Source organism: Pogona vitticeps, chromosome 2 (genome assembly GCF_051106095.1).
Source record: "Pogona vitticeps strain Pit_001003342236 chromosome 2, PviZW2.1, whole genome shotgun sequence".
Taxonomy (NCBI): Eukaryota; Metazoa; Chordata; class Lepidosauria; order Squamata; family Agamidae; genus Pogona; species Pogona vitticeps.
In genome coordinates, this window is record NC_135784.1 from 47452351 (window position 1) to 47476708 (window position 24358).

General features: G+C 43.1%; 1 protein-coding gene across 3 annotated transcripts in view; it reads right to left on the minus strand.

The window, feature by feature from the left end:
* The window catches only part of SHQ1 (SHQ1, H/ACA ribonucleoprotein assembly factor), a 115907-nt gene extending 91900 nt beyond the window's left edge, over positions 1-24007 (minus strand). For 2 of the 3 annotated variants that reach the window (XR_013541591.1, XM_072989435.2), the window contains exons 1-6: positions 21462-22254; positions 18618-18679; positions 18152-18274; positions 16653-16810; positions 13512-13624; positions 5209-5330 (exon numbers count right to left, since the gene is read on the minus strand). Coding sequence is in view for 2 of the 3 variants with exons in the window: in XM_072989435.2 (XP_072845536.2) it covers positions 5209-5330; positions 13512-13624; positions 16653-16810; positions 18152-18274; positions 18618-18679; positions 21462-21604 (721 nt within the window). In the remaining variant the exon portion in view is untranslated. Of the gene's footprint in view, positions 1-5208; positions 5331-13511; positions 13625-16652; positions 16811-18151; positions 18275-18617; positions 18680-21461; positions 22255-23902 lie in introns of those variants that run through there. The other variant, XM_072989434.2, reaches the window with a different exon arrangement.
* Positions 24008-24358: the final 351 nt, after the last annotated feature.

The window sequence follows — 24358 nt, forward strand, 5'->3', positions numbered from 1 at the left end:
TTGCTGTTCAAATTCCAGCTGTGCCCTTCTCTACACTACCAACTCTGGCACTTTCCCCTTTTATTCTTTTTCACAGGAGGCTACCTTACACAGAGCTAGACATCTGGTCCCTCTAGCTCAGTAGTGTAACCTCTGACTGGCAGCAGCTCCCCAAGGTCTCAGGGGAGATTCTTTCTTAGCTCTACCTAGAGATTCTTGGTGTTCCCTAGTAGTCTCTCATCCACATAGTAACCAGGTGTGACCCTGCTTCGTTTTGACTGGTTGCAAACAGACAAGATCCAAGATGATCAGGATGGTATGTTAAAGCAAACTGGCATCGGCATCTCATAAGTACTCAAGATGGTTTGTCCTTGTTAAGCTGCTTAGTCAAACCCCTGTCAGAGGGTTCTCTCCTCCACTGTACTTATGAAAAGGTCAGGGCTCAGCCAATCATCCTGATACTGTTTCTCAGTTATCATGTTCTGGACATAATCCTTATAGCACTCAACAGTTAAAACTACTCTTAGAGTAAATAAGCGAATACTATTAACAAGTATTCTTTGAAACAAACCATTCAAAGGTAATAAATTCCAAATGATTTTTATGCTGGAGACGTATGGCCAGGTACATAAATATAACCAGCATAAATAACAAAAGCACCTTATTTGCTCTAAAAGAAAAGTTGAGAGTAATCATACTAAAAGGATGGGTTGACCGGGTTACTCAAATCCAGAAGTGGGCATCATATCTGTGTGTTACAAAATTGCCATCTGAGCTTCAATGCCAACATGTGCAACCTGATCAGAATCATACCATTATGGTAGTCCTGACTTTTTGAACCTATGTAATACTCTTCTGCCTATCATTAGTATAATAGATGTTAGATTGCTGGACACTAACCATTTCATTCAATTCAAGAGCCTAATAAATAAGAGTGAGACTCATTAATATTTTATTTAGGCACTTAGAAGCCCGAGGAAAGACGGGGCCTTTTAAAAAATTAAGCATCATTTTTCTTCTCCTATAAAAGGAAATTGGAGAACTGATCGCTAGCAAGCAAGATAGATTACTGGGGACAAAATAAATTACTTCAGAGCATGCAAATGATACATTAAACGCACAAGGCTCCCTACACTTTTGAAGACTGCTTGTCGTTTAAAACAAGAGGCTTAGCATTTTATATTGTGAAATCAAATAAAAATGAATTGTTAGGTAAGCTGAACATGACTTTTAAAGAACATGAAACGCTTTAATCAGGGCTCTGCATGAGCAAGGCTACAATACAGACCTGAGTTCCATGAAATGCCCACATCTCCCCCAGCCCATGGGAAAGGCTACATAATTAGTTAGGCTTATCTAAAAAAAATCTCCTTGATTTGCTTCACACAATGGGAAATTTGGGGAGTTGAAGTCCAAGAACATCTGGAGGCCCATGGTTGGGGACCACTGTGTTAAAGGAATACTATGCCCTCTACTGGAGGGACACTTGGTCACAAAAACCAACAATGTCAGCATCGATATCAAAAGAATATTTCTATTGGCTTCCTAGAAAACATTTCTTTTCTACAATCTGAACTAGGAAGCATGAAGCAGAGAGAAGCAAAGTTGGAGGAGATGAAATGGCTTTAACAGCCTCCTGAAAAGCAAGTAGATGCAGACACAAAAAGGTAAGAAATGTGGCCTACCACTGCTCCATTCAAACCCTCAGAAAAATGCACAAATTAGTTTAGAACAGAATAAATCAAGCAAACACTTGCCACCTCTGAGCTCAACCTGCAGCTCCCATTTTGGAACTAGCTTTTAACAAAGAAATGTAAGTCTACACACACAACCATTATGTTTGGAACTTTTATATTTCTTCTGTGCCAAGCCCATTTCTTTAATGCCTAAGCTGAGATTTTAATGGTCTAAATCAAGGTATCATCCACCCTTATCCTTGGATTGAAAGTAAACAATCTGCTACAACTCCTTCTATATCCTTAACCCTGCCATGTGTCTTGTTAAGGACACTCTCCATGCACCGCTAGCAGTAAAATTCAGATCAAACCAGGGATTATCCTGAAAGGTCAGGCAAAATTAGAACACAAAGTGTTTCAAATGAACATAAAGCTTGAGCCAGCCCAACAGAATTATGGATGGAGAAGGCAGCTGACTAGGAGGCAACTGCAGCAAATTAACTGGTTACGTTACTTGACTTGATTTATCTTGTCACTTGGAACAAAAGGTTTTTATGGAAGTTTACAATATAAAAGCAAGTTAAAGTCCTTGATGTAACAGGGTCCCAAGACGTGATCTAAAAGATCAAAGCCAGCAGCTGAAGTTGTGCCTGAAAACAAATCAAGACGTGACAAAAAATGGCAAAGCGCTAGCACAGCAAATTCATAGTACCAGTCCCAATAAGAAATACTGCAGCCACATTTTAGACTTGATTAGACATGAGAGCCTCATATACATGTCTCAGGGGATACGAATACAGCACATGGCACCACAAGTGCCATTCTCTCCCCTCAGAACCAGCCTGGGTCCACTCACTGGGCCCCTTGCAGTGCACGCGCACCCAACAGCAGCAACACTGCCCCAGCTGCAGATGTAGTCCTGCCATACTTCTACCCTCAGCAGACCGCTGTTGAGGAGGTGGGAAGATGAGTTTCCCTGCTCAGCTGCTGAGTGGTTGGCTGAAGGAAGAGGCAGGGGGAGCACTGGCGGGATGACATCTGTGATTGGAGGCACACACTGCAAGAAGCCCGGGGAGTGGACCTGGCTGGCTCGGGGGGGGTGTGTGTGGAAGGGGCCAGGAATGGAATTCCGTGACATCTGCGGTGCCGAGCTTCGTATTTGTATCCCCTGGGATACGAATACAAAGCTCCCATGTCAAGACTTAATACATTTCCAGACTATTTCCCCAGGCAGCTTCACCCACAACACATCGCAGCAAACCTAAACAAGAAGTTAGAAAAGACACAAACAAGTGAATCAAAGATCTATGGTCTAAAATTGTTAACAAGTAAAAAGTAAGTAATGGACATGATCTAAAACTCAATGCTAAGAAACAAAGCTTATAGTAATTATTGAAATGCAAATGATTCAAGAAATGCAGTTAAAGATTCAAATTGAAAATGTGGAGCGTGTTGCTTTGGAATTTGATCGAATGAGCAATAGGATCAAAGCCTTGTACCAAAAGTCAGACTATAGATAGTCTGCATCCTTATGAGAAGTAACATAATAGGCAAAAAAGTTAAAATGGGCATTGAGAATATCTAACAGCGCTGTATATTATCATTTCTATTGTATGGCATAGAACATTGCACTTTAAAAGAAGGCACTATGGAAAAGACAAAACTATTTGAAATGTATTTTTATCACAGGATAGTGACAATTTGGTGCATCAAATGGGTGTCTCTTAAGTGTTTTTCAACGTCCATTCTCAACACGGCTTTGCTAAAAAAGAAAGGACATTTACAATTTTGACAAAAATTAATTCAAAAACTAGTTTGCAGCAAATGTGCATTCTTCACTCAGCGCAATCATGCCGTACCTTCTTCCTAAAAATACTGAAAATCACTGCAGTTTCAGCAGAGCATGCCTGCTAAAAAAGGAGGGGGAGGAGAGAAGGAAATCATTAAACCTATGGTGTCAGATATATCCATAGAAAATGTCATTTTCACTAGTATATTACATGCTATCAGTGGAGCATGAACCTGTTTGAAGAGATAAAATTTTATACATGCTGTTACAGTAAGAATTTTACTTAGTACCAAATGAATCAGTTTTTCTTTATAATAAAGTTTTAAAAGGTTGCAAGGAAGAGAGAGAGAGTTTTTAAAGGGCCCTTATTTATAATTGCCTTTCTACCAACTTTATTTAGTAGCCTAAGAATCACAGAGGACCGAACAATCAACTAGTTCAACATCCTTAACAGAGAGAAGATGCCTTCAACATGGATAATCTCTAAAACATGTTCCACTGCCTCTTTCAAAACTCAGTGCAAGAACATTCCATGTCTATTATGATCAACAAGCATGGGATTTTTGGAATTTGTGGATTACAGCCCACAGACGTCTACAGGAATTCCCACAACCAGATTTCTAGGGGCTTTAGCCAAACAATCCTCAGTCCTTTCAGATGTCTGTAATGCCTTAGAACTGAGAAACAATGGCTTATCTTGGAAAACAGAAGTAGTAGCTGACAGGACTAAGCTTTTGGGAAACTCCTAGGCATTATGGGTCTGGTAGTTTCCTAAGAGGCGCCCTTTTAATGACAGCTGCTTTCAGTCTAAAGTCTAATTCTGTGCACAATAACCCTAGACCAGTGATGGCGAACGTATGTCACAGCTGGCACACAGGAGCCCTCTCTGTGGGCACGCAAGCTATAAGTTGCTGGATTGCTACCCCTGGCAGCCAGACCTGAGGAGGTGGCTGCAGCCCAGTGCTAGCACTCCGACAGGCAGCGGGCCAGGATACGGAGCAGCTGGTGCCAGCGGGCCAGCCAAGCTATAGGTAGTGGTGGGGTTGGGCATGACTGGAGGCGGATCTAGAGTGGGGTCTGGAGGCACCTCCATGCCCGCAATTCCTGCTTCTGCCACCACTTCCGCTGCCATGGCAGCCCGCTGGGGGTTTTGTTTGTTTGTTTGTTTTCCAGTTTGGGCACTCGGGCTCAAAAAGGTTCGCCATCACTGCCCTAGACAAACCAAGATGCCTAGTATCAGTTTAAATTCATTGCAATTAGTCAGTTTTTTTTCTTTGTTTTTCATGAATGAGAAAGGATAACCAAAGGAAAACATTTTAGAAGAATGGTAAGGAACAGAGTGGCAGTCTACTTTGCCAACTATTTCATTTGCCCCTTTTACATTGTTACACACAGGCTGAAATCTTGTTATTTAGCATAACACAATTTGTAGCATTGGTTCCATTCCCAGCTGGCAAATCGAGAGCCTCTATTGCGCACATAGACAGCATATACAAGAGCTCCTTTTTTTCCAGGCTAGGAAGGAACTGAATGTTATGAATCGTGATACACTAAGAAACAGGATTTCAGCCATAATAACACCCAAGTCTTCCTAAGCAAGGTTTTACAGTTGTTTGGAAAGGGACAGAAGTATGTGTAGAGCATCCGTTCTTTTCCCACTAAGGATAGCAAGCAAGCACTGCAAAACGCCACCAACTTAAAAGGCCTCCTGCTCTCAAGCCAGCACAGGAGAGGGGAGGGCTACCTGCACCAGGCATGACCTACCAAGTGCAGTTTGATTGCTGTCATCACATTCTTGAGAGGCCATCTTGGCTGTATAAGCTTTAACCCACCATGGCTTGTATTTCAAAATATGACGAACAGCTTCATCTTCAAAAAAGTCAGCACTAGAAGGTAAAAAAACAAAAGCAACTCATCTAACACATTTGTGAATGTAGGCAAAGTAATCTTATTATGTGGTACTGCAGCAGTGTGCAAACCAAGGACTCACCAACTAGAGATGCATGATTTCCCTACCCACCTGAAGAAGCCTGTGTCACCACTGCAAGTTAGTTATATTTTCTATTCTGTTGGTCACATTTTAATAATTAAAACATGCACGCACACACACACAATAAGGCTGAACCATTTTTGATCCTTTAATTTCTTCCTCTCTTTCTTGTGAAGAAGTCACTACACCTCAAAGATGAGGGAAAACAGTTGAAAGTCTGCAGAAGGACCTCTGGCTACTGGAATTATTGCAAAATATACGGTACTGTGCTGTTCTTCCAATCTGGCCTAGCAAACACACTTCTTTCCCTCCTAAGGCATAAGGTACATTTGGATTATTCCTTAACTTTCAAAAAACCAAAAGATTCTATTGGTTATATTATATTTCTATACAATATTCAGCAATATAATATATTGTATAATCTGATGGATCAGATATTCCAGCAAAAAAACTCATCATACAGCATTCTGTCCACACGGGGAGTAGAAATTTGATTAACCAATCAACATCATACTTTTCTGAGTTACCAATGTTTATAGGTTGAAACATATTCCCATATGCATTCATATAAGGAGAAGCAAGTGAACAATTCCACATATTTTGAGGGCCATCTGCTTTGCTCTTAATGATTCTTGTGTTGCACAATGAATCATACATCCAGTCATGAGCCTGATTACGTGACAAAAGGCCAGTAGGAAGGAAACAACACTTGCACGACTGGCCTTATACAGTATGTGCAGTTTTCTTCAACACGATTTTGGCCCATATACCCTGTTTCCCCGAAAATCAGGCAGGGTCTTATATTAAGTTTTGCTCCAAAAAAACGCATTAGGGCTTATTTTCAGGGGATTTTTTTCCCATGTACAACAATCTACATTATTCAAATACAGTCATGTCATCTTCTGGTTGCTGCACAATGGTGGAAGGTGGGTTTCACTTAACTGGGGCTTATTTTTGGAGTAAGGCTTACATTATGAGTATCCTGAAAAATTGTACTAGGGCTTAGTTTCAGGTTAGGTCTTATTTTGGGGGAAACAGGGTACTACACTGATGTAGTATATGAAGGAACTTACACCAAGAAATACATACAGGGACAAAGAACTAATGGCTGTTCTCTGTCCTCTAGCCTGATGAAAGTCTGAAGAACTTGAATGCTCATAAACATCTGCATTGTTTTGGTTGGTCCTAAGAAAGATATTGCTGCAACTATTGATATTACTGTCTCTCATGGGCATGTTTATTTTAAGGTGGCTCACTTTCTATATACTTTGTTGAACCTATGTTTATACAAAACATCTAACTACTGCATATTATGTTAGCACTTGTAGCTACCGAAAAATTTAAACCATTTATTTTAAAAAGCACATGAGAAAGCTGAATCAAAAAGTGTTCTGATCAGAATTCAAAAATACAGTGTTCCCATACACATCCTTCCCCTTCCATTCCCCAAGCATTTAACTGATAAAACACACAAAATGGGAAAAACCAATTGTTACATACAGCACTGATGTTACCTGTCTGTCATGGGTTTGGAGGGAAAGTTCCATCCTATGGGGAGTGGAAGGCGGGACATCAGGAGGAGGGGCTGTACTGTATATATATGTGGAGCGTGTGTGGAGAAGGAGAAGCTGGGAGGAAAAGCTGAGAGAAGAAGCTTGAGTGGGAGTCTGTGTGTCAGACAGGGTACTACTGTGTGTCAGTCAGTACCAACCTGATAGGTTCAGGTGTCTGTATGGTTAGCCAGAACTGATAGGTTCAGGGTCTGTGCTTCAAGTTAAGTGTTCTGTGTGAACCAAACTGTGTGTATGTATGATTGAGACTAAGCCACGTTACTGTATCTTATTCACCTGATCATTTTATTTTCCCTGTGTGTTATTTAATAAACCTTGTTCTTTTATTTGTTAAAAATCCATCCCTGGTCTGTGTGACTTCTTATAGGGAATGGTTGGTGGCAGCTTAGTGAAACTGTGGCATATCCCAGTAGGTCTGGGTTTGTCACATTGATTGGTGGCAGCGGTGGGATACGACTGGTCCAGTTGTCTAGTGGTCCAGCAAAGCCTTGGCAAGTGTGCCCAGAGCAAGGGGGGTCTAGTCAGGGACAATCTGAGGGCGCGTAGGTAATCTTCTAGGTGTACCTCACGGGGAGGTGCGCTAGTGGAAGAACGTGCCAACTGGGGACTAGATTAGGGAGCTCTGAGGCAACCTGTTTTGGCGGGAAAAAGGCTGAGGCAAAACTGTGTAAAGTAGAAGTGATTTAGCCTGCCTGCTGCGAGGCCTAGCAGAGGGGGGTAGACTCTGGCTCGCAACTGTTGCAAGTTAGTGCTGAAGAACAGCAGCAATCTATAGAAAGCTGGTTCTGAGGCAAAAGAAAAAAAAAAGTGGTCGCTTTATTTTGAGGCTTGACTTTTGAAAGCAGCCTGTTCTGGGGGGGGGATTATGCCCTTGACTCGAAGCCAAATGGCAGAAATGGGTGAAGTGAAAGACCCCCAGGTAGACCAAGGTTCTGAGGATGAATTTGGCTCAGTGCAGGGTGACAGCACGGGAGAACAGAACCCAGAACTCAGGAAAATGCTCATAGCCCAACAGCATGAACTGAGGATGAGGCAATTTGAAATGGAGGAAAGGGAAAGGGAGAAACAGAGACAATTTGAATTGGAATTGCAGAGAGAGAAAATGGCGTTTGAGTTAAGAAAATTGGAACTGATGAATCAGAACAATAATAACAATAGGGATTCTGAGGGAGGCCAATTGTCTAAAGCTGACCTGAAGAAATTCCCTGTTTACCACAAGGGAGATTGCCCTGAAGTGTTCTTTTCCCTAGTGGAAAGAGCGTTTGTGGACTTCTCAGTAAGGGAAACTGAGAAGATGACCATCATGCGATCTTTAATCAGTGGCAGCCTTGCAGAAGTCTATGCAGAGATGCCAGAGGAACTGATGAAAGATTTTGCAGAGTTTAAAAAACTGGTGTTTGCCAGACATGGGATAAATGCGGAACAGCTGAGGCAAAGATTCAGGTCAATCACCAAGAAACCAGAGCAGACTTTTACCCAAGTGGGGGCCCAATTGGTGAGGCTGCTAGAGAAATGGCTATCTCAGGAGGGGACAGAGACCTTTCAGCAGCTCAAAGACTTGATAGCGCTGGAACAGTTCTATTCAGTCCTGCATGGGGAACTGAAATTCCAGGTGAGGGAAAGGAAACCGAAATCTGTGGCAGAAGCAGCCGAGATCGCAGATTTTATTTCCCAAATAAGAAAGCCCTTGGGTGAGGGGAAATCGATGGGGAAACCTAAAGAAACCTACAGCAAGTACTCTCAGGGACCAGGGAAAAGCCAGCAAGTGGGAGGGGCCCATGGTGAAGGGAAGCCCTCAGACATGAAACCAAGACCTCAGATTTTGGAGGGAAAACCAAAACAAGATGAGAAAGACTCAAAATATAGCAGAAAATGTTATTTCTGTCAGGGAAAGGGCCATCTAATCTCAGAGTGTGAGAAATTAAAGCAGCTAAAAGGAATTGTGCCTCAGGATTCGAGTGGAACCAAGCCAAAAGCTGTGTTCTGTGTCCAGAAAGAGCAAAGCACCTTGTCACTGAGGGAGCCTGTTGCCATGGCTACTCAATCTGGAACAGTTACATCTGCTGATCAGGCTGAGGAAAATGGTCCTCTTGTGGAGGTCAAGCGCTGCTTGCTCGTGAGAACAGATTCTCAGTTGTTTGAAACCGCAGGGGTGGACGTAGGAATACTTGACCATCAGTATAGGGGGCTGAGGGACACTTGTTCCCAGGTGACCCTGTGCCATCCAGATATTATTCCTAGGGAATATATAATCCCAAATGAGAGCATGAAGGTGGCAGGGATTGAGGGGCAGGTGATCTCACTGCCAGTAGCGGAGGTACCTGTGAACTTTCAAGGCTGGAGGGGAGTTTGGCGGCTAGCAATTTCATCGACTCTGCCAGCAGCCGTGCTCGTGGGAAATGACCTGGCTGAACATGTGAAACGGGTGCTAGTGATTACACGCTCACAAGCCACCACGGGGACAGTTCAGGGGGGTACTGATGAGCCAGAGACGGAAGCAGAGGGGAGTTCAGAAGCTGTGGTGGAAACCTTAACCACAGACAGCCGATTTGGCCAAGAGCAAAAGGCAGACGCCACTCTCCAAAAGTGTTTTGAACAGGTGACTGACGCCCAGCTAACACCTGAAACCCCAGTGAGATTTCTAGAGAAAAAGGGGATTTTGTATAGAGAGACCCTGAGGAATATCTCAAAAGGGGGAGATGGGATCCGAAGTCAGCTAGTGGTACCTGAAAAGTATCGCCCCATGATCTTACAAAGGGGGCACTCTGACATGTTTGCTGCCCACTTAGGGGTGAACAAAACACAGCAGAGAATCACACAGAATTTTTACTGGCCTGAAATAGGGAAGCAGATCAAAGAATTCTGTAAACAATGTGATGTGTGTCAAAGGCAGGGGAATAGCCGCGACAGGACCAAAGCAAAGTTGTGCCCTTTGCCTGTGATTGACACTCCGTTCAAATGCATAGGGGTGGATATTGTGGGACCTTTGCCCAAGGCCACAAAGAGGGGGAACAGGTTCATTCTCACCATTGTGGACCATGCCACGAGGTACCCTGAAGCCATTCCCTTGACTAACATTGAAACTAACACAGTGGCAGATGCCTTGGTGGGGTATATGTCCAGGATGGGATTTGCCTCAGAAATAATCACAGATTTGGGCGCATCGTTCACATCGAAGCTCATGAAACGGTTATGGCAAATCTGTGGAATTAAGCACAAGGAAACCACTGCCTATCACCCTGAAAGTAATGGGTTAACTGAGAAGTTCAATGGGACTCTAATGCGCATGATTAGGCTTACTTGGCAGAGAATCCAAACAATTGGGACCAGAAGCTGCAATCCCTTTTGTTTGCTTATCGATCAGTGCCACAAGCCAGTACCGGGTTCAGTCCGTTTGAACTTTTATTTGGGAGAAGGGTGAAAGGGCCCCTTGATTTGATCAAACAAAATTGGGAGCAGATCACCCAGGATGACCCACAAGACGTTGTGACATACATAGACACCTTGATGAATGACCTAAAGAGAAACCTAGAACTGGCAGCAGAAAACCTGCAAGCTCAGAAGGTCAGACAGAAAACATGGTATGACCACAAAGCTAGAGAGAGGCACTTTGACCCAGGGGAGGAAGTGCTTTGGCTTAGGCCCTGCAGAGAGAACAAAATGCAGCTCAAATGGGCAGGACAATATAGGGTCATTTCCAAGATGTCAGACCTGAACTACCTTATAGAGCAGGAGGAGAACCAAGCAAGGAGGGTGGTTCATGTGAATGCCCTAAAACCCTACTACAGAGGGGAACAGAGGGTTTTATTTGCGATAAAAGCAGCTGAGAGTGAGGAAGCTGAATTACCCTTCTGGGAGGGTAGAGGGGAAGTAAAATACAACCCAGAGGAGGTAAAGATCAGTCCTGCACTCACCCAAGACCAGCAGCAAGAACTAAAAATGCTGCTCATTAAATATCAACAGGTGTTTTCCAACAAGCCGGGGATAGTGAAGGGAGTGATGCATCGGATCCACACAGGGGATGCACCCCCGCAGGCAGTATCCCCATACCGAGTAACGGGACCCTATAGGGACAAGGTGCGGAAGGAGCTGGACGAGATGCTTAGGGAGAACATAATCGTCCCCTCTTCTAGTCCTTGGTCCTCTCCGATAGTCCTAGTGGACAAGCCTGATGGGAGCATTAGGTTTTGTGTAGATTACAGGAAATTAAACCGCGTAACCACTCCTGATGCCTACCCAATGCCCAGGCTAGACAACCTGATTGAAACCATAGGGGGTTGTCGGTTCATCTCATCATTGGACCTGGTAAAGGGATATTGGCAATTAAGAATTGATCCCAGGGATCAAGAAAAGACCGCCTTTTGCAGCCCTTTTGGTCTCTATGAGTTTCGAGTCCTGAGCTTTGGTCTCAGAAATGCACCAGCCACATTCCAAAGGCTGATGGACCAGACCTTGGCAGGGCTCAGTGACTTTACTGTGGCCTACATTGACGACATAGGGATCTTCAGTAATACCTGGGAAGATCACCTGAAACACCTGGAGTTAGTGCTGCAGAGGTTAAGTGCAGCAGGGCTAACAGTAAAGGCGAGCAAGTGTCAGCTGGGTAGCCCAGAAATAAAATACTTGGGTCACATAGTAGGGGGAGGAGTGATAAAACCCCTCGAGGCCAAGATAGAAGCAGTTCGTGATTGGCCCAGACCCACCACCAAGAAAAAAGTCAAATCATTTCTTGGGTTGGTGGGCTACTACAGAAAGTTCATCCCGAGGTTTAGCGAGATTGCGGCTCCGCTGACCGATCTGACGAGGAAGAAGGCTGATAACCGCATCCCGTGGACCAGCGACTGTGAGGAGGCGTTCCGGAGGTTGAAGGAGGCGCTCATCAACTATCCAGTGCTGCGTGCTCCAGACTTCGACCGGGAGTTCATCATCTACACCGATGCGTCTAACAGCGGGGTAGGAGCAGTTCTTTGCCAGGAGGATGAAAATGGTGACCAGCATCCAGTGTCCTACCTGAGTAGGAAACTCCAGAAAGGTGAGAGACATTTGGCAACCGTGGAAAAGGAGTGCCTGGCCATAGTCTACGCGATCCAGAAGGCCAAGCCTTACATCTGGGGAAGACATTTTATTCTGTGCACTGACCATTCACCACTGCAATGGTTAAAGACAATGAAAACCCACAATAGTAAACTTATGAGGTGGGCTTTAAATCTGCAAGACTATGACTTTGAAGTGAAGGTGGTCAGAGGGTCAGTGAACTGTGTTGCTGATGCCTTGTCAAGAAGACCTGAAGAATGAAGACGGCGAAAGAAACATGGACTATGTATATATTTTGATGACAAAAAGTCAAATGTGTCTGTTTATTAAACATGTTGGTTTGTATGAATAAAGGTAACTTGATGTATTGTTAATGGTAAATGTTTAAATGCCTAATAGAGTGTAAGTATAAGTAAGTATGGTATTGTATGTTATTATATGACTGTTTTTGTGTGTTTTGGATCCAGGTTGTTTTTTGGTGAAAAGCACCTTAGCTTTCCCCCTACAAAACAACTTATAAAGAGGGGAGGTGTTACATACAGCACTGATGTTACCTGTCTGTCATGGGTTTGGAGGGAAAGTTCCATCCTATGGGGAGTGGAAGGCGGGACATCAGGAGGAGGGGCTGTACTGTATATATATGTGGAGCGTGTGTGGAGAAGGAGAAGCTGGGAGGAAAAGCTGAGAGAAGAAGCTTGAGTGGGAGTCTGTGTGTCAGACAGGGTACTACTGTGTGTCAGTCAGTACCAACCTGATAGGTTCAGGTGTCTGTATGGTTAGCCAGAACTGATAGGTTCAGGGTCTGTGCTTCAAGTTAAGTGTTCTGTGTGAACCAAACTGTGTGTATGTATGATTGAGACTAAGCCACGTTACTGTATCTTATTCACCTGATCATTTTATTTTCCCTGTGTGTTATTTAATAAACCTTGTTCTTTTATTTGTTAAAAATCCATCCCTGGTCTGTGTGACTTCTTATAGGGAATGGTTGGTGGCAGCTTAGTGAAACTGTGGCATATCCCAGTAGGTCTGGGTTTGTCACACCAATAGCTTAAGGTATTGTTTGATGTTCTGTCCCAGGAAGACACAGCTGAAACACACTACAGACATCCACTTTGCTGTTCTCGTGGATCACAGTGGGTTAGTTTCCCTCATTACTTTAAAGAATACAGAACTGCAACATCCACAACTGAGAATGCTCTTGGGTTTCCTTGTGCTGGTCCTGCGAGCAATGCACAAAAGTTTGCATCAGGGAATATCAGCTGGTCTAACTGAGCTTACAAAACAAAACTATAATTGCACAATACCCAACATCAATAATACAAATAATTTAAGATGCAACCTAGAAAAAAAATCTCACTTCATACAAGAATCACTCCCTCCCTGTCTAAAAAAAGTAGTATTAACTCTATACTGTGTATACAATTTAACATTAACCAGGTATTGGTGAAACATGTAATCAGGTGGGTACTCACAGGTAATGATCAGGATCGAATTTGGCAGCTTCTGCCGCTAACCGTCTCTCTCTGCGTTCAGCAGCAGGAGATGTGTCTGGATCTTTAACGTCAATAACATCGTTAAGCTCATCCTATAAATACAAGAACGAAATTACCAAGAAGACTGCTTCAGAAGGATAAACACTGCTTATTCATTGTTTATAGAAAAGCACACAGAAGTCTTGCTGCAAGGCAAAAAGAGCAAATACATTGGTGCTTTTTCTCAGATGGCAGAAAATCTGGTTTCACCCACACACTTAGAAGGGAGCCCCTAGGTCAGCCTGCCTCAGTCTTTGCTTTCTTCACAAAAGTCCGAAGAAGAGAGTGTCCTGCTTGTGCTCTACACACAAGCAAGACTCTTCGTCAGACTCAGAAAGGCATCGTGTGGAGGAAGCCACAAGGGTGGGGCTGTGCACTCCCTTCTAAGCGAACCGACAAAGAACAGATTTTTCTAAATGCTGACCAGGGCTCAATCGTTAAGAACACCCATCACAGTGAAATATGCTGTGATGCCAAGAATGAAGTTGCAACCAGATCACACACATAGCTGTCCTTCCGCACTTGACCATAACAAAAAAAAAAAAAAAAAAAACCACACCCAAACAATGGAAGCTTGCACAGATGCATGTTCCTTGTTACACCATCACTAAATCTCAGTGCAATCAGTATATTAGAGGCTTATCTTATATAAAAAAATGACCAATGCAGATTTAACAAAGTTTTTCTTAGGAACTCGAATTTTCAGAAAGCCCCAAAATTTGATTATCCTTTCAAAAGATGTTGCATAGTCTATTTGCTCTGAATATAGTTTACTGTTACAGGCTTTACATGAACAGTGACTTCTCACTGAATGAATCCAGAAGGCTGACATAACTGGCTGTTTGGGAGACATGAACCTTAAGAATCTCCTCTACTAAGTTATCTGTACTAGCCATGCAGAGATGTCAAAATCATCTGGGAAGGAGAGCAATGCCAGCTGCAACACTTAAGTGACCATATCAGGTGGAAAAAAGAGGCTAGCTAAAACACTGATAAAGTGGACGACATGGAACATATCTAAGAAGCAGGGACAGGGAGGCAGCTTTGGTTTTTGCTTCTGCCAAAAATATCTGAAGATCCCTCACACCCTGTTTGAATAAGTGGCCAGCCGTAAGTGGACAGGTCGTGTGATCAAAGCACATTAGTTCTTTACTGCAGATAATCATTTGGAAGACCAGCCAAGTACCAGCACACAAAGAAGCAACAGGAAAACAAACAGAAAATTTGCCATACAAGCTGAAGTTTTTGCTTATCTGCAAGACTGACTCAGCCTGTTCTCCAAATCATGCCAACATTAATGTGTCTCCACACCGCATGCACTGTTAGTGATTTACATTTTAACATCTTTGTTTTTGGAAACAATGGCTACCATTATTAAAGTCTCCTACAATCAGGGGTATTCATGACATGATTCTGACTGGTTTTGATGTCACTAAGACAACATGGTGATACATCTACTTAATTAAAAAACACCCTAAACTTTTAGTCGGTAGATTCACATCCCTTCCTTTCACCAGAATTCTCAAAGAAGTTAACAAGAGATACACCAAGACATAGACACAGAGAAAGGAGCTAGCACTGGATTCTTCTTCTTGTAGGACAACTGGTGGCATATGCCCTGGGGCAGGCAGTTGAATCTGTGAACCGGGAGTCAACTGTTGTGTGAATTAGCCTGCATTGATGTATACTGCTTTTCTTCTGCAATTCTGCTCCTCTACAGGAGAAAGACTGCTTCGCTCTTCACAATCTGCTTTGAAGAATACATCTGCACATGTGGTCACCTTCCTTATACTCTTAAATGTAAAGGTTGCCCTTGACATGATGGGATATACTGAATAATGCTTATTATAAAAATGTGCATAGATTTCTATCTCTAGCTATCTTGTAAAAGGTAAAGGTTCCCCTTGACATTTAGTCCAATCGTGTCCGACTCTAAGGGGCAGTGCTCACCCGTTTCCAAGCCATAGGGCGAGCGTTTGTTTCCGTGGTCACTGTGGCCAGCACGACTAGACACAGAACACTGTTACCTTCCCATCGAGGTGGTCCCTATTTATCTACTCGAATTTACATGCTTTCGAACGGCTAGGTTGGCGAGAGCTGGGACAAGCGATGGGAGCTCACTCCGTTGTGTGGACTGGATCTTACAACTGCTGGTCTTCTGACCCTGCAGCACAAGGCTTCTGCGGTTTAACCTGCAGCGCCACCGTTGCACTGAGTAGAAGTAAGCATCTACTCTTACTTCCACATTGTTCATGGATAAGTTACAAAAAAAAAAGCCCAAACATAAATCTTCACAGAATCCCATTGCTGCCATAACAGAGAAATCTTTATGGTTCATTTAACACTGTACTTTTGTTTCTCACATTGTATTCCTACATAAACACATTTATGTATATTTGTTATGTTGATTTTTTAAATAAAAAGGTAGAAAATTTGGCATTAAGATTAGGCATTTTACATATCTGTAAAAGTTCCATAATGTTAAATGATGTCTGTGACACGAAATCACAACCTCCTCTCCTACTGCCATTTTAATCATCACAGGCAAATTCCTCTTAGGGAAATGAGGAATCAAGCAGCAATTTCTGCCCTTTCAGCCAGCTGTTATTTATCAGCATATGTACTGGTTGGTTACAAAAATCAGATGCACACAGAGAACAGTTCACCAGAGGGGGCTGTTGCACAACTGCCCTTACACATGCAGATTTCTACAAGAGTCTAACCTACATTGCCAAAAATGTTACAAGTAAAAGAATGACAACCAATAATCAAACAAGAACAGAGATTTTGGTAGACATAAGAATCAATACATAAGCAAAAAATTCCTTAAATCCACAAATAGTGGGTTGGATCCAGAATTAACCACAGGCATCTCCTAAACCAGCAAGGAAAAATAGATTTGAGTGACTTCTTGAAAGCACTGGAAGCATTTACTTTTCCCCCTAGGAAAGGGCCCCTTCCATACATAAGGAATTAAAAAGTAGCATTTCTGTTTGACTATCGGTGAACTGCTTTCTCTTTTGTTATGGGCTGTAACTTGGCAGCCATTATACTAATTATCTTCAAAATATCCCTACATACCTGAAGACGTGCAAACACTCCCGATTTCTGGTTTCCAAATCCATAGGTACAAGGAGAACATAAGGGACTCTCTTTGATTTCCTCATAAGGAGTCTGCTCTATTTCCCAATCAAAATCTTCTTCCTCTTCCACATCCTCATCATTTCCAGCATCTGAAGCTTTGGGGTCAGGAAAGATTTGCATCAGAAAAAAATAGCTAGCATTCTCTTTAGGAAGTTTCACCTAAGATCCCTTTTCTCTTCAGTTTAATCAAACTCTGCTCTGAAACTAAAATTGAGACCTGTGTCCAAATATCTGACAGAACACCAAGTAGAAGCTTCTGCATCACACTGGTTTACTGTTCCTCCAAGAATGAGGTAACATCAATACCTGGGAGATTATTGGAATCCACATGCTACATAGGCTCCTAAAAGCATATCCTACAGAGAGTGAATGAATAAGATAAAGTTGAGTCCACTTCAGCTTCTTGAAAAAAATATAGAACATTCAGGGTGGAAATATCAAGCAACTTATGCAGCCCCAGCACCTTGAGTCAATGAACATTCTTATACTTACTTCAAAGAAAGGAATTTTCTTACACTAAACAACAGGATTTCCACCATAAAGTCTTAACAGTAAAAAAAGAAGTGCACCCATTACATGTGTCTACATAGGGCAGAGATATGAGCAGAAAAACAAATTCTAGCAAAAATAACTAAGGACTAATATTTAGCTGACACAGCTCAAAATTCAGTGGAATTCCAGAAATTGAACCATCCTGTCTGTATATTAACATTCTCTTCTGGGCAGCCCACAGGGAAAACCACCAGGGAAGGGGGGCAATGAGTAGTAGAACAAGATGGCTGGAAACTCAGCTGCTGCCTTAAGACACAAGCTGACAGTGCTTTGCCCTACACTCTCCTTGACAGCAAGAAGCAAGAGTGTGCGAGAGATCACATGCAATGGGGAGGGGACAACGCATGATGGCCAAAAATGTTTCTCTGCTGCTGCCACAGAAGAAAGCAGAACAGAGCTTTGCTCCAAGGAAAGTTCCCACATATTTAGCCTCAGGTGAAATACTACTCATTATGTGGTGAAAAATTCTGAGCATGAAAGAGCACAGAGATTTCACCTGAACATATAACATTAAGGAACAAGAGGCACATCACAGCCCTTCATAGATACCTCCTGTGTGTCTATGAAAGTCTAAGAGTGTTATTTTTTATTTATTAGCTGCATTAATATCCCATTTTCCTTCAAATGAGTTGAAGGTGGCATGCATGGTCGTCCTCCCCTTATATTCTCCTCATAACCAAGAGTGGCAAATCAGGTTGAGAGACTGAGTTCCATAGATGAGTGGGGATTTGAATCTGGGTTAGTACAACACTACCTAGGCTTTGTTCAAATATTTTTTTAAAAAATCATTATGTGATAAAGCTTGATGGCAAGTTCGCTTCCTTACAAACACGTTACCTGAGCATACAGAAACAAATTCAAATGTTAACTAAAATCATACAAACCTATCTCTTCTATTAAAGGTTTTGCTGATCTAGATTTCTTTGGTGCTAACAGAGCTGTCAACAGGTCTAATCCTTCAAACTTCTCTCCAGGAACTTCTTTGGGAAGCCGGATTGTAAAAATGCCTTCAAGAAAGAATCTTATTAAGGACATCATTTCAGGACAGATATTTTTCACATTCTGGTAAATCCTAAGTACATTTCAAAAACCAAACGCTCACCATGCTTTGTCAAAAATCTGCACACATCCCTCCCCATGTTAGTTTAAAAGGAAGTTTGAAACTCAAACTTCTCTATTCACTGCTGCCTTCTTGCTATGTGAAAATGTTAAGCAAGAGCACGGTAATGTAGCATGCAAAAGAAAAGTGTATATATTCCTCAAGTGGAAATATCTAAATGTCATTTCTGAACAAGGAGTTGATATGGATAAGGATACTTTGTAAAACAAAGCTTTTAAAGAATTTAGAACCTGTGTCGTCATATGTTGCTTTCTCTCTTCCATCTTCCACAATTCTTCCAGGAAGAATCAATCTATTAGGGAAAAAAAACAAGAACTAGATATTTAATACCAGCTTAAGAATAGGGCATGCCAGACACTAGAAAATAAAATGTCTATCTACAACACTGTGAAAGGAAAACAGCAAACTGTATTGCTTAAGTCAGGTGACAGTCTCTTAATTCAAATTATCTGCTAAACAAGCCACGATACTTTAAAAATTGTCATATAAAAATAAATTATGTAACCAAGTATCTCAGGATACCAAATTTAATTCCAAATATCTATTGCCTTCTTAACTGTGCTACCTTTTGTGCAACAGGACTACAAGTGAACGCTTCAGATAAATATGAAGCACATTATTTTTACAATGTACAAGTCCATCTACAGAAATACTTTTGAATAATTTGCTATCTATAGTAAGCAAATACTTTACTGACCAATTTCCACCAAAACAACAACTAAAACGCATGCATTCCCTTTTCCCTCTTTCATACACAAGGGAAAATTCAACTTACATGATTTGCAACAATTTGTTCCCATATGTATTTAAATATATTACAACATGAACTTGAAAAAATCACATCAGAACGGATTCCAAGGCTTCTTGCACTGCATCCTAGTCCAGTAACAAACCATAGCCTGTTGTTACGTCTGAATTTAGTGAATGTATCTGCCTATCCTACATTAACTATTTCTACCATACATGAATAAGCAAACCACTCTCCAGAAAAAAGAGCAGAAATTATCCTTGCCTTTGAGCTAAGAAAATGTTACAACTTCAACTGAATGAAATGATATTTTTGTGTTTTATAAAAAATTACAAAAGAACACAAAGAATATAATAAAGAATAAAAATTACGCAAGCAACAAATTAACAATATACCGTATTTTTCGCTCCATAAGACGCACCTCTCCATAAGACGCACCAAATTTTTAGGAGAAGAAAACAGGAAAAAAAACTGTTTTCTTCTCCTAAAAATTGGTGAGCCTTATGGAGAGGTGCGTCTTATGGAACACAACCTAGGACCCTTTGGAGGCTCACCCAGACCCCCTGAAGGCCAGAGGGGGCAAAATCACCACCTTCTGGGGCTCTTTTGAGGTTTGGAAAGCTTCAGAAGAGCTCCAGAAAGTGGCAATTTCGCCCCCTCTAGCCTGGTGGGGGGGCAGGGTGAGCCTCCAAAGGGTCCTAGGGTGTGTTCCAGGACCCTTTAGAGACTCACCCTGACACCCTCAGGGGTCAGAGGGGGCAAAATCACCACCTTCTGGGCTCTTTTAAGGCTTGGGAAGCTTCAAAAGAGCCCCAGAAGGTGGCGATTTTGCCCCCCCTGGACCCGTGGGGGGGGTAGCGTGGCAAGGGTCCGAGGGGGCCTTTCAGACCCTTGCCACGCTACCCCCCCACGGGGCCAGCATGGGCGAAATAGTGACCTTCCAGGAGCTTTTGAGAAGCTTTCCAGCCTCTCAAAAGGTCCTGGGAGCTGGCGATTTCGCCAGGGCTGGCCCCGTGGGGGGTGGGGGCAGCCTGGCAAGGGTCCTGGGAGGCTCCCTTGGACCCTTGCCACGCTACCCCCACCCCCCCACGGGGCCAGGGGGGGTAAAATCACCAGGTTCTGTGAGTGTTTGGAGGCTCCCCAAGCCTCCAAACACTCCCAGAACCTGGCGATTTCGCCAGGGCTGGCCCCGTGGGGAGGTGGGGGCAGCCTGGCAAGGGCCCTGGGAGGCTCCCTTGGACCCTTGCCACGCTACCCCCACCCCCCACGGGGCCAGGGGGGGTAAAATCGCCAGCTTCTCGGAGTGTTTTGAGGCTTGGGAAGCCTCAAAACACTCCCAGAAACTGGCAGTTTTGCCGGTGGGAGGAGCGTCGCAAGGGTCTGAGTCAGCTTCCAGGACCCTTGCAACGTTCCCCCCACCAGGAAGCTGGCGATTTCGCCTGCGCTAGCCCCGTGGGGGGGTGGGGGAGCATCGCAAGGGTCCTGGAAGGCTGCCTCGGACCCTTGCAACGCTCCCCCCCACGGGGCCAGTGGGGGCGAAGTCACCACCTTCGCACCATAAGACGCACAGACTTTCTACCCCCCTTTTGGAGGGGGAAAAAGTGCGTCTTATGGTGCCAAAAATACGGTAAATCAATTTAGACAATACAATAAAACACAACGTGCTATGTCCCCCAGCACCATTTGGAAATAATCATTTTTTCTTCCCCACATGGAGTCCCCTACCCTTTCTAGGATTGCAATGATTTTTCCAAAGGTCCACATCCTTTCACCTTTATTAATCCCTAGTCAATCAATTCTCCCTAAATATCTATCAACATATTATTTTAACAAAGCTTTCTTAACTTTAAGATTATACATAAACTTATCATTAATGGATATATTTTAAATTTATTTATACCATTCATTCAATTGAAAATCATATTTTACTTTCCAATTCCTTGCTATTAATCTTGCTGTTGTTAAAAAATTGATAATACTTTTGTAGTTCATTTCCATTACTCCTTATCAAATGGAAATAAAAATGCTATTATAGGACATGACTATATTTAACTTAATTATTTCATTTATTCCTGCAAAAATTAACTGCCAAAATTTTTATATATTTTTGCATTCCCATAACATATGAAAATAAGTACTGACTTTCTGCAACTTCTCCAATGCATCTTTTAAAAAAATCAGTATTTATTTGATTTAATTTAATCAGAGTTAAGTACCATTACCAAATTAATTTATAAACATTTTCCATTACATTTATAGTCATAGACTTCTGTATTCTTGGATATATTTTTCCACACCTCAATACTTATGAAATGACATTGCTTACCGGAGAAAGTAAGGTTTTGCGTAAAACCTGAACTCCTTCCCTTCAAAGGAGACATCAAACTCCGAAACTCGTGCATACGGTACTTTGATTATTATTGTAAGAAAATCTGGATCTTGACTCAGTTCAAACGCTGGAGTTATCATGCTGAATCCTACTGGAAAATCTACCGAACGTCCAGAAAAAAATTATGCTGCGGAAACAAAAGAATCACCATTTAAGCAGGAAAAAATGCATATCACAGCGGAATTCAAGCTCAAAAATATACTGCCAATAGTGTGTATGCAAGGGGAAGAAGTCTTTTCTCCCAGACTTCCCCTGTGTTGGTTGATATCAGATGGAGCTGCTGGCACAGATACTATGCTGAATGACATCAGCTGGAAGAAGCACCAAAACAGAGCGGAGAAGGGAAGGACCTGAGCTAGGCCAGATTTAAATTCCCATCTATTAAGTTGTCTGTATCCCACAAAACAGGGACGTGGTGGCGCTGCGGTTTAAACCACAAAGCCTCTGGGCTGCAAGGTCAAAACAGCAACAGTTTGAATCCATGCAACAGACTGCGTTCCCATCACTTGTCCCAGCTCCTGCCAACCTAGCAGTTTGAAAGCATGCACAATGCGAGTAAATAAATAGCTACCACCACAGTGGGAAAGTAATGGCGTTCCGTGTCTAGCTGAGCTGGCCATGTGACTACAGTAACTGTCTTCGGACAAACGCTGGCTCTATGGCTTGGAAATGGGGATGAGCACCACCCCCTAGAGTTGGGCACAACTGGACAAACTGTCAAGGGGAATCTTTACCTTTATCTATCCCACTAAACACCTGCCAACAGGTATCAACTATCACTGAACACAACTGAAAATGAACAAATAAATTCTTAAAAACACACAGAACTCAACCATATTGTAAAGCAGTTACCCCAGAGGCTGCCTTCATACTTAACAGTTAACATATACTGTACAGTATTTTCTTTAACCTGAAAACTGCAGCCAAATACTGGTAGGAGGATCCTAACAGATCTCTAGATATAAAGTATAGCATAGCTACTGCAGCATGACACTACAACTATATTTCTACAATATCAAAATATTCCTTAAGAAGCTTGGCAAAAATAAAAATGAGGAAGTGTAAGATACTCTTCTCACAAAATAGTAATATATTCTGAGTATGACAATATACAAATGTATACCAATATTTTGCATTTCAGACGACCCTCCTATATACAGCACATGACATTTCTATTCATACTGATCTTTGGGAGGAAACGCAAGGTATAAATATCACAAACAAAAAGCATCAATTAATTTGATGTCTTACGCCATAGAATTTCAAGGCAGTACAGTATATGTGGCTCTGCCTCTCCAACTTTGCCTTTACAACTTTGTAATGTAGGTCATTGTCCCAAGGGCAAGACTAGCTAGGGGAATAGCAAACTATGGTATATTCTCCTCCTTCCACTCATGAGAAATGTAATCCGGATGAGCCAGGGATGTGGAGTTTGATTCCCCACTGTGTAGTTCCAAGAGAAGCTTCTGCGTAGCCTTGGACAAACTGCACAGTTCCAAGGCACCTACTCTGTACCTAGCTACGCTAGGAACTCTATACCTAAAAAACTCTGGAAAGGATAAACGTAAGTCACAATTAACTTGATTTCACTTTGTTATTATTACTATTGATAGTGTTCCTATTGCTATTATATCAGACAAAAGCCTTTTTCACAGTACAGTATGCAGGTTTCCCACACAAGGTTTTGAAACAGTAGTTTGGGTCTCTGGCTGCAGAGCCAGTGGTTGGGAGTTCGATTCCCCACCCTGCCTCCTGGACAGGAGGGACTAGACTTGATGATCCAGAGGGTCCCTTACACCTCTGCAGTTCTAACATCATCATCCACAGTGAGCAGGCTGCCTCTTCAACTGCAGAACAGCGGCACACCGTCCTGAACCGGGAAGCTCCATGGCCTGCCTATGAAACTCATCCGGGATCTTGCACCACCGCTTACACCTTCTCAGCCCGTCCTACCTCACAAAGCTGTTGTGAAAAGAAAGTTCCAAGAGCCACGGAGGGAGGCCACGGTGTATGGGGGTGAAAGAAGAGAAAAAGATGAGTTTACGACCTAAACATGACTGAGAGGGCTTGAGGAGCTTCTCTCCCTTTCATAGAGAAGGCGACAGGATTCGATCTCTATACTTCGTCCCACTGAGTGGGCGAGACGTTGCCGCCCCACCCTCCATTTATTTAGCCACCCAGGGAGAAAGAGGCACCTCTCCCGCCCTGGCAAAACTAAACCCGGCTGCCCCTAGAGAGGCTCCCGCCACGAATCCCGCGCCTCCAGCCCGTCACTCCCGACACGGGCTGCTCCCGCCTCTCGACTGCGGCGGAATTCCACGACCCCACGCGCCCTCGGAGACTCCCTCCACGCTGCCCTGCAGCCCCGCGCCGCTCACCCGCGCGCGAGACTAACAACACCAAGCCCCTCCGCCACGCGCTTTCAGACTCTTTATTTCTCTCCTTCCTAGAGCCGCGGCCCGCCCAGCGCGGCGAAGTGAGGCATTCTATTGGCTTTGGCTTCTGCCAATCGAATTGCTATCCTGCCATAGAGAACGGGATATCCAGGGAGGCGGGCTATTTGGAAGCCAGGCTATAAGGTCATTGGTAGGTTTTGTCCAATCAACAATCATCCGGGGAATCAGCTCTATGATAGAGGAACGATGGGGGGGTGTGTGAAAGATGAAGGTTCTCACGTGATAGATGTTGCGCAGAAGAGTCACTGCGCTTGTGCTTTGGCTGCGTTTTATTGCACGTTGTGGCGGTTTGGCGAAGAGAGAGTTGCTGAGAGTAGTGCTGAAAAAAAAAGACGCTAAAAACATGAAGAGAGGACTGGCCCACCTATTTAATGAGAT